Source organism: Mesocricetus auratus, unplaced genomic scaffold, assembly GCF_017639785.1.
Source record: "Mesocricetus auratus isolate SY011 unplaced genomic scaffold, BCM_Maur_2.0 Super-Scaffold_100033, whole genome shotgun sequence".
In the NCBI taxonomy this organism is placed as follows: domain Eukaryota; kingdom Metazoa; phylum Chordata; class Mammalia; order Rodentia; family Cricetidae; genus Mesocricetus; species Mesocricetus auratus.
The window spans coordinates 13302442-13313083 of record NW_024429213.1 but is presented as its reverse complement, the minus strand read 5'-3'; the positions used below and the strand labels follow the sequence as shown (position 1 = coordinate 13313083).

Below are 10642 nucleotides of genomic sequence, written 5' to 3'. Positions count from 1 at the left end.
AATTCTTTCTGGAACAATGTATGGACACAAATCTATGTATTTATGGAAAAACAAGTAAATACAGGCAGGAAAGTAAAACAGAATTTGTGAGAGATTAGAGGAGACACTGTTAGAAGAGACAGATGGGAAAGGAAGATGGAGAGAGTGGAGGCCGCATGAGGACAAAATAAACAGCCATGGAGAGCTGAAGGTACTGGCAGAGAGGCAAGAGAATGAAAGGAACACTTAGTGAGCTCCCACCTAATCTCAGTCCTATAGAACTTGGTGTCACTTTGAGCTTGCAGTTGCTGGTAGTAGCTTCATTTGGGCATGAGGCTAATACATAGCAATATGAACTGAGTGGCCAGGACACCTGGATTGAACCCATTTCTCTGTGAACATCATGTTCCACAGCATGCAGCCAGTAATTGTTTATCCATCAAATAGAGTATAGTCTGTTGTTTTCCCAAGGACAGAGACCAGACCCTTATTTCAGTACACTGAGTCAATTTTCCTTGTCTGTCTGGTAATTTGACAGCAAGGTCTATTGCCCTAGCAACTGCCCTTCGACTGCCATGGCAACCGCCAGTGCAGACTTCAGTTCTCCGCTTTGCCCCTTGGACATCTCCATGGCGATGCGCAGGATGAAGAGAAGGCCAGAGCCCCAATTCTGCGCCTGCGTAGAGTGACAGGAGGGGGGGTGAGCAGGAGGGGGGTGAGCAGGAGGGGGCCAGGCTCCTGGATGTGCGCAGCCGCAGAGCTCTACGGCTGTGCCCACTAGTCCCAACGCTGCGCACTTGACAGCCAGTCCGCCCGTCCGGAGCCCGGCTCGTTGGGGCAGCATGGCGGGGTCGCCGCTGCTCAGCGGGCCGAGGGCCGGGGGCGTCGGTCTTTTGGTGCTGCTGCTCTTGGGCCTTCTGTGGCTGCCCCCTGCTCTGTCAGCGAGGCCAGTAAAGGTGCGACTCCGGTCAGCAGGGGGTGGGGGTGGGGTGGGGAGAAAGGTGGGGGAAAGTGTTGGTGCGGCATTCTTGCGGGTATGTGCATTTACATTGGTGAGGATGTCCTGGGATGCAACTGACAGTCCACACATAGGCCAAGCGCAGGTTCTGGGTGTGAGGGTGCTGAGTGTGCACCCTGCCGGTCCCTCAGCATGTGGGGCCTGGTCTGACCTCTACCGGCAGTGGCCTATGGCGCTGTCCATGGCATTAGGTAGGGCATATTCAGAAAAGATGTTCGTGTATCAGTATGTGCGCCAGTGATGCGGTGACAGAGGTGCATAGGTACAGTGTTCTTGCAGTCTTTGGTTTCAGTGCCCCCGAGCGTCCAGCACTACTGGAGATTCTTCTGTTTGACCCTTTTTGTGGGCCTGACGGCTTTCTCAGCGATACCATGTGTATATTTGTGAACCCTTATGTGTGATGACGTAGTATATGGGCGTATCTTCCTGTGCAAGTATGTGCTTCTGTGTTCGGACATCTTTTTTCATTTTGGAAGGAGTGGTCCTTGTACCTCAGGCTACATATTTTGGGTAGACAGTGCTTGGGTTTTCCCGTGTGCATCCACGAGATGGTTTCCTTCTTGCTTCTTTGTGGAGCTGTGTCATTGCAGGGGAAGGAGCCATGATGTTTCTGCTCTGCATTGTGTTTTTAAAATGATGCCTCTCCTTGCACCTGAGTGGCTCAGAGAGCATAAGACCATTTCTTTGCAGGTCCTTGCAGCAGATATGACAGTGTTGGGTTGCATGTGTAACATTTCAAGGGCTGTGTGTGTGTGTGTGTGTGTAGCAGGATTGCTGGTGAGTGATTTCCCCAGGGGCTGAGGGTGGTGTGGTGGATGCTGGCCAAGGGGACATGGATGGAGCAGCTTGCTCCTCTACCTCTTCAAAGCTGTCTGAATCACAGAGAAAGATTTTTAAAATTATTAAGTATCTAACATGGAACAATCTAACATATATGTGAGTTATAAAGAAGAATGCTAATAATCACCTTAGCATAGCCACTATCCAGCTTAAGAAATAAAGTATGACCAATACTAGGAATCCATTGCTAGCCTTAACCTCTATTTTCTGCCCATTGGTTCCATTTGTTTGTAGCTAATCTTTAAACAATCCATTGTTTAGTTTATGCTTTTGGAACATAATAGAAATGAAATCAAACTAGGCATCTGCTTCCAAGAAGTCCTTGGTGCTTGAAAGTCTTAGACTATCTACAGTGGGATTCTAGAATTTGCCTTTGTGTGAAGGTGCATGTGGTTTTGAAGCGAGGCCTTTCTGCTTGCTAACCCCCAGAACCTTTTTTCTTTCATTTATTCCCCCTACCTTTATGCTATTATAAAACACTATTGTATTGGTTCTAGAATTTATGTTCAGTAGGCTTTGGGTGCAACACCCTAGGAGTGGATCATAAAAAATTGTTCTTTTGAGACAATTGATTTCCAAGGGCAAAATATTGTAGTTTTTACTCCAAACTTGGTGGCCATCCCCCAAAAAAAGAAGAAAAGAAACGAAAACCACCTGGCATCCTGAAGACTCAGGGCAAGTTCTGAGTGAATAAGGCATCACACTGAGGTTGTGTGGATCCTAGAGGTGTTTAGTGGTTGAGTGCCCTTAGAAATATTTGAGCATCTGCGGGGTCCTTAGAGACGATAGGAATTTTGGAGGGGCCCAGTGAATGTGGTTGTCATTTAAAATCCGTGGAGCCCCACCCCCATATGGGCGTCTCTGGCTAGAGAGACGATGATGATATCTCCCCCCACACACTTCATCTTTTCGCAGGAGCCCCGCAGTCTGAGTGCGGCATCGGCGCCCTTGGCTGAGACAGGCACTCCCCGCCGCTTGCGTCGGGCCGTGCCTCGAGCAGAGGCGGCGGGTGCGGTGCAGGAGCTGGCGCGGGCGCTGGCGCACCTGCTGGAGGCCGAGAGACAGGAACGCGCGCGTGCCGAGGCACAGGAGGCAGAGGACCAGCAGGCGCGTGTCCTGGCGCAGCTGCTGCGCGTCTGGGGCTCCCCGCGTGCCTCGGACCCGCCCTTGGCCCCGGACGACGACCCGGACGCTCCTGCTGCACAGCTCGCACGTGCTCTGCTCCGCGCTCGCCTAGATCCTGCCGCCCTCGCCGCCCAGCTTGTCCCTGCGCCTGCCACTGCGCTGCGCCCCCGGCCCCCAGTGTATGACGATGGCCCCACCGGCCCGGATGCCGACGACGCCGGCGACGAGACTCCTGACGTGGACCCGGAGCTGCTGAGGTGCCTGCTGGGACCAGGGGGAGGGAGGGCAGGGGCTGCGGGACCTGCTTCACGGATGGGGAACCAGATCACTAAAGCGCTGCGCTGGAGCCTGATGAAGTGAAGTCCTGGATCCTGGGTACAGGGGACAGACGCCCATAGGTCGTAGGGGAAGGCATTTTTGGGATGGAAGATGGGGACCTCTGATTTCCTCAGGCTTCAGTGGAGGTTGCAAGCAACATGGTGTCACAAAGTTGTGTCGTCCGGGGACTACAGTGGTGACTCGTAGCGGCATCCTCACTGCATTTCGCTTCACGGTGCAGGTACCTGCTGGGGCGGATCCTCACCGGAAGTTCGGAACCAGAGGCTGCTGCGGCCCCGCGCCGCCTCCGCCGGTCTGCAGACCAGGATTTGGGTCCTGAGACGCCTCCCGATAGTGTACTCGGGGCGCTGCTACGCGTGAAACGCCTGGAGAACTCTTCGCCCCAGGCGCCTGCACGCCGCCTCCTGCCTCCCTGAGCGCTGCTGCATCCCGCACGCCCTGGAACCCACGAGCGCCCCAGCAACCCTGACTTCCTGCCAGCACGTCCACAGTCGCCTACCTGGCAACCCTAAGACCCCCTATCCCCGGAACCCTCAATAAATGCAAACTATAGCAACTCTTTGAGTGGCGTGTTCTAGGGGCCGGTAGGCTAGGTCAGAGTGATTAAGGCTGTCTATTTGGGTCTTCGACAGATATGGAATATGCCCCTGCCTGGTCTGTGCTTTCCTTGCTGGCAAAAAAGCACCTGCACAGACAATAGCAGTTGCATTGCGGTGCTCACCGGCTTCACTGAGGTGGGGGTCCCTGGGAGGCTCTGAGGTTGTTTTCAGCGTCTGCCAGGGGCCCATGGCATTAAAGGTCAAGGAATTATAGCTACACTTGCCCACCAGGACCAAGGGCTGCTTGTTGACATCTGTGGCAGCTGATGTAGACACCCAGCACGCCATCAACAACTGCCAAATCCTGATCACACAGGGTTCTGAATATTCAGCCCAACCACGGCCTTTGCACTGGTTATTTGTTTTGTCCCCATATGTGCAAGATTGTATAAATGTCACTTCATAAGGCCCTTTTAAACCTTCCTGTCACTGTCATCCATTGCCTCCTTTAATAGATGGCTTCTATCACCGGCTAGTCTTCTGTTGTACAATGATGGAGGGTTTTTTTTTAGGTGTTTTCCCTATATTCCTAGTATCCAAAACAAGGTTGGGCAGTTTCTCAAGTTATCTCTCTCTAAATTCACTGAATGGAAGAATTCAAGCAACATTCTCCCACTCATATAACACTTAGAATGAAGGCTGGGTGTCGTATACACACACACCTGTAATCCCAGCACGTGAGAGGTGGAGACAGGATGGAGTTCAATGTCAACCTGGCTTACATGAGAACCTGTCTCAGAACAAAACAAACAAAACTTGGCATGGTGGCACATACCTTTTATTCCAGGACTGAGGAGGCAGAGGCAGTCAGCTCTCTGAGTTCCAGTCAGGGCTGCATAGTACATAGTAAGACTCTGTCTCGAAACAATCAAAAACCCCAAAAGACTTAGTATGAATAGCATTTATTTGATTTTGCATAGAGCTCCATAGAGCACAGCCAATGCTGGACACCCCATTGTTACCACCTAACTCCTCACCAAATGAGAATAAAAAGGTGTCCATGGTAACTGTTATTTGGTGGGGGAGGGGACTCTTATGCCAAGAGAATTGTCATCTTGACATGACACGAGGGAAGGGTCAATTTACTTGACTAAGATCTTCAGGCTACAGAGCATCCACAGCTACACACGGCTTTGTGCTGTCGGGTCTTCTCCCTGCTTGGCTCACCCACAGCCTCCTGGGCCCTCTGAATCTCATGAACGAGCAGAGCAAAGGCCTCCTCCACGCCTTGCCGCGTCTTGGCTGACGTCTTCACGAAGGGGGCTCCCCACTTGTGAGCTAGGATTGCTGCAGCAGAGTGAGCATCTCCAGCAGTCGTCACTAGGTCACACTTGTTGCCCACGAGTACCAGGGGCTGCTTCTGATGCGGGCTCCAGGTGGACCATATCTGCTGCAGCTGGTCCAGAGATGACGGGTCATCAAGAGCAAAGACACCCAGCACGCCATCACCAGCTGCCAAGCACTGGTCACGCAGGGCCCTGTGTATATCCTGCCCCGCTGTGTCCAGCACGTTCAGAATGTAGCCGCCGTCGTCCAGGGCCACTTCCTTCCAGTAGGAATCCTGGATGGTGGGGTCGTGGTCTTTCACGAAGCAGTGGTGGGTCATTTGGATAGTGAGAGCGCTTTTACCAACACCGCTCGCACCCACCACCACTGCCTTGTACTCAGGAAGCTGCCTGCCAGCATCTTTGCACTGTGCCCAAGCCTCGTGGCTTTCCTCTGGGGATCTGGTGCACTGCGTGTTGAGGCTCAGGTCCAAGATGCTAGACTTTGTTGGCAACGCCATTCCCCAACAGTCAGCTCTAGGAAGTGATAAACAGCAGATGCTGAGAGCAAGGAGAGAAGGTCAGGTGAGACTGGTTGGAAGAAAGCAGACCCCCAGCTGTCACTGAATCAACATACTTAAGCACACTATGCTGTTTTCTCCTTGTTTGGGGGCGGGGTGAGGCAGGGTCTCAACATCCAGTGCAGGCTAGCTTGGAACTTGTCCCCCAGGTCCGCCTGACCTCCAAGTTTCAGCAATCCTCCTGCTTCTGCCCCCACAGTGCTAGTATTATAGGTGTGTCCCACCATGCCCAGATTCCTTCTTTCTTTCAGAGATAGAAGGCAGTTTTTCCTTCAACAAGCCTGGGGATCAAACCCACAGCCTTTAGCGTCCAGCTACTCCTTCAACACCAAGCAGGGACATCTCTGTTTCATACATATCTAACTTTAACATTGCATATATTTTGTGCATGGGAGGTGTTAGATTGGGATTGATGGAGGTGACTTAACCCTTGCAGGGATGGGATTATGCATGTAGACATACCATAGCATTTGTATGGAGGTCAAAGGACAATCTACGGGGGTATGTTCTCTTTCTGCAGGAGTGAGATAGTCAGCTTTGATAGCAAACATCTTTATCTCTGAGCCATCTCGCCTGTCCTGGAATTTTTCAAGTCCTCCTACTACTGATACTAACATGCATCCCATGAAGTCCAACCAGTTAAAATGTGCAACCCTTGTGTAAGCCTCACTATAGTTTGAGTTTGAGAATGTTTTTTTTTTTTAAAAATTGAACATTTTTATCATCTGGAAAAGAATCTCTATGTCCCTTAGCAGTCTCTCTCCATTGCACAAGGAGAGGGTGATTTGGTTTGGTTTGAACCCCAGCTTGGAGCTTTCCCACTGCAGAAAGATAATGAATCAGGGCTGGCGATCTATAGCTCAGTTGGTTTAGTGCTTCCTTAGCATGCATGGAGCCCTGAGTTCAATCCTTGGCACCTCATAAAAACAGCCTGGTAGCTCACATCTATAATATTCCAGTATTCAGGAAGTGGAGGCATAATGATTATAAGTTCAAGATCAACCTCAGTTCCATAACACATTTCGAATCAGACCCTATCTCAAATAAAAGGAAAGAAGAAAAAAAGGCAAGCCAAATTATGTAGCCTAGTAACCACCTATATTTCAGGGCAGGGACATAGATATGCACAGAAAGCAAAACAAAACTGGGGATGTGGATCAGTTGGCAGAATGTTCACCTAGCATGCATGAAGTTCTGGATTTGATCCTCAGTACGACATAAAATCAGGCAGAGGACCAGCAAGACAGCTCAGTGGGTACTCATGCTTGCTGGAAAAGCCTAGCAAGCTGAATTATTTCACTGGAACCCACAGTGACTGACAGGATTATTCCAGCACTTAGGGAGCAGAGGTGGGTGAATTTCCATGAGTTCCAGACCAGCCAGGGCTCCATCAGGAAAAAAAGCAAAGCCACCACCCCCAACAACAAAAACTTCAAACCGGCAGCACCCCCAGCCCAAAACAACCTTAACTGCTATTAACACTGCTTTCTACATCTTCTCATATTGCACACGTTGTTTGACATCAGATAAGTTGCTAATTATTGTTAGGTAATTTATTACTTAATATTAGCTAATTAATTGCAAAAAATCTTCCCGTATGCCAAGCATTGACATGGCACAGAACGAAACAGACTCAAGTCCTGGGGCCTTGGAGAATGTCTACTGAAAAGAGAGACAATACATATGATAAGTAAGGAAATTATCTTGCATAGTAGAAGAGGTTAGGCACACAGCAGGTGCTCAATTTGTGTTAGCTATTAATAGCAAGTCATTAACTCACTGAATGCACCTCCATATCCGGTTGGGGAAGGGCCCTCCAAGAGTGCACCATAATGGTGTTTGCCACACTTTTCACTAGAAACCAGGAGGAGTGGCAGTTCGGGGACAGGTGGTGGGTTCCCGGGGTCCCTAGCAGATTCTGTAGAGTTTGTGGAAGTGAGGAGGAATGGGGGTTGGGAGGAAGGGCTTACCCACAAAGGGATGAAGGTTAAGAAGAAAACTGTTCAGAGAACAGAGCTTTGGAGTATCCCAGCGTTTGGGGACCCAGGGAGGAAAGTCTGTAGAGACTCGGTGTGAGAAAGAACCAGGATGGTTTCAGTGGGGAGGCCCGAGGAGAACCCACGGGCTGGGGTAGTGGTGACCGTGGAACAGGTGGGAAGGAGAGGTCAGATTCTGGTTTATTCTGAAGGTGGAACTGAATAGCTTCCTTTTAAGATTAAAAAGACAGGAGACCAGGAAAGACTGACTCTTAAATGTGGGACTAGAGCAGCTGCAAATCTAGGGGTGCTGTGATCAGAGGTGGGGATAAATACGAGAAGGGCGCCTCCCTAAGGTGTTGGCGATTGCCAGTGTGGTTTGAAGCTCCCGGGAGGCCGAGTGAGTCCCCAATATGGCCACTCAATCTCATCTTTGTGATACCTCGGAAAGGCTGGGGCTATCCACGTCTTATTTTCACAAGGAACAGAGAAAAGAATGAGGGGACTGACCCCAGTCCTCTCGACAGGGACGGTAGAGACATCAGCTTTCTGTTCAAGTTACCCAGAGCCCCTAACTGCGTAGAGTGTTGCTGGAGCATCCGCAAAGAGCTCTAGGTACCCTTGAGCTGCCTGAACCAGTCTTCTGGACTCGCATCTCCGACCCAGGAAGACAGGAGCCCCAGGAAGGCGAAGAGAAGCAGGCTGGGCATTCGCGGTCAAAGAGAGAGGGAAGGGAGAGTTGCTCCAAATGAGAGCTTGTGGCCCTTTCTCAGGGTTAGCTTGGACAACTCGCTGGTCCCTGCACTTTTCCATGTCAGAATCAGGTCAGGTGTAAAGCCTGGGGTTGGGGACAGGCGACCCTAATCTATCCCCGAGCTCCTCCACTTCGGACTCAAGTTAGTCCGGTGGTGGTGGCTCCTTTCTCCTCCTCCCACCACGAGAAACAGCCCTGCTTCACGCTCACCGCGGGCACTCCACGAAGGTGAAGCGAGTGCGAGGCTCTCTCCCCGGACGAGGCAAGGACGGGGATGGGGCCCCTGGAGCCCCGCGCCAAAAGATGTCTGGCCCAGGAATGCCAGAGTCCGGCTTACCTGTGTCCCCGGAGTGGCGGTCCGCTGAGGGGCTGCAGGCGGCTCTGACTGGACAGTCTGGGGGTTAGGATGCTCCCTACCCCCAGCAGCGGCGGAAGGCGGGGATGTGGCCTTGCCCCCTCCCACCTGCCCGACCCCTGACCCCCGCCTTCTCCCTCCGCCATCGCACAATGTGGAGAGCAAATGTGGGCGGGACCTCCACCTGCCCCTCTCTACACAGCACCCCCCCTTCGGCCCGCCTCTCCCTCGCCTGGATTGCTTGCTTTAGGGTTGGTTCAGCTTGGGCCATTTGTGTATATGTAGTGCTGTGTCAGGATTTGACCTGGAGAGCCACATTTTGGAAACCATTTTGTGAGTCTTTTTGACCCAGAGAACTTGTACAACTTCAGCTGAGTTTCTAGGTAGCTCTGGATGGTAGGCTGTGTCTGTCCTGAAGGGAAACAATTGCAGGGAAAGGGCTATTTCATGAGAACAGAAAGAACCTCATCTGAGGCAGAAGTGCAAGTTATAAATCCCTCAGACTCTCTTGCAGCTATGACAATCATAGGCTAGAATTCTGAGCAAGTAAGTTGAGGCATTTGTAATACTCCCCAAAGGGACTGAACTGGATTGTGACATAGCTCAGTTGGTAGTGCTTGGTAGGCATGCAGGCACTGCCTAAAATGTCTGAAGTAACACCCTGCTGTCACCCCAGCATTAGGGAGGTGGAAACAGAAGGCTGGAGAGATGGCTCAGTGGATAAAAGCACTGACTGTTCTTCCAGAGGTTTGATTCCCAGCACACACATAACAACTCAAAACCACCTGTAACTCCAGTTCCAGGGGATCTGTCACACTCGTCTGACCTCTGTGGCACCAGACATGCACATGGTGCAGAGACACACATGCAGACAAAACACTCATACAAATAAAATTTAAGAAGGATGTACAGGGTCTGGAAAGATGGCTCGGTGGTTAAGAACACTGACTGCTCTTCCAGAAGACCTGGGTTCAATCCCCAGTACCCACATGTAGCTCACAACTGTCTGTAATTCCAGTTCCGGGGGACCTGACAACCATGGCATAACACCAGTGCTCATAAAAAAGGATGTATGGGGTCAGAGTTTGAAGTCAGCCTGAGTTATGAGGTCCTATCTAAAAGGGTGTGTGTGGGGGAAGAGCTGCTCTTTTCCTTTTTGACTAGGTAAGTCTCTGGGATCAGGTGACAATGAACAAAATTCTTAAACATCAGGAAAGGAATTTTCAGATGTGGAAACTCCAGGAAAGTCCTCCAGTTATCCAACTCTGGGAAAATGGCACTGCACTCCTTCCCTCTGGATGCCAGCCATAACAACTATATCCACGTTAAAATTGAGCCTTACCCTCACCAAGCAAGTCAATGAGACAGATGGGCAAACAGGCTTAGTGAGGCTACTTCCTGACAGTTCTCATGTCTTCTTACCCTGGAAAGCAGCTGCAACAGGCTGACACCCTCTATTTGTCTTTGTTTTTAGTAGTTCTGACTTTCCTAGAACTTTGCCATGTAGACCAGGCTGGTCTTGAACTCAGAGTTCCACCTGCTTCTGCCTCCCAAGTTTGGGGATAAAAGGTGTGTGCCACCATGCCTGCTGAGACTCCTATTTCTATGGTGGGCACTCATTTTCTCATGAATTCTATTATTTAATTGCCAGAGGAGCCAATCTAGCTGCCTGCTTCAATTTTAGTTATTTGTGGGGGCAATGGATGGCCAGTTGACTTGAAGAAGACCTCCCCCCAGCTTTCTTCTTCCCTCCCTTCCGTCCGTTGTGCTGGCTAGAAATGAGGGGCTTTTCCAATTAAAAAAAAAGCTTT

At 50.8% G+C, this 10642-nt stretch overlaps 2 protein-coding genes across 2 annotated transcripts; one reads left to right on the top strand and one right to left on the bottom strand.

Annotated features, from left to right (window-relative positions):
- The first annotated feature begins 732 nt into the window (after nucleotides 1-732).
- Nucleotides 733-3857, top strand: Pcsk1n (proprotein convertase subtilisin/kexin type 1 inhibitor). Its single transcript, XM_005085121.4, has 3 exons — nucleotides 733-935; nucleotides 2753-3219; nucleotides 3522-3857. Exons 1-3 carry the CDS (start codon nucleotides 822-824, stop codon nucleotides 3715-3717), a joined length of 777 nt encoding a protein of 258 aa, XP_005085178.1. The 5' UTR covers nucleotides 733-821; the 3' UTR covers nucleotides 3718-3857.
- A 951-nt stretch (nucleotides 3858-4808) lies between these two features.
- Eras (ES cell expressed Ras) lies at nucleotides 4809-5977 on the bottom strand. Its single transcript, XM_013124486.3, has one exon. It carries the CDS (start codon nucleotides 5684-5686, stop codon nucleotides 5000-5002), a length of 687 nt encoding a protein of 228 aa, XP_012979940.1. The 5' UTR covers nucleotides 5687-5977; the 3' UTR covers nucleotides 4809-4999.
- Nucleotides 5978-10642: the final 4665 nt, after the last annotated feature.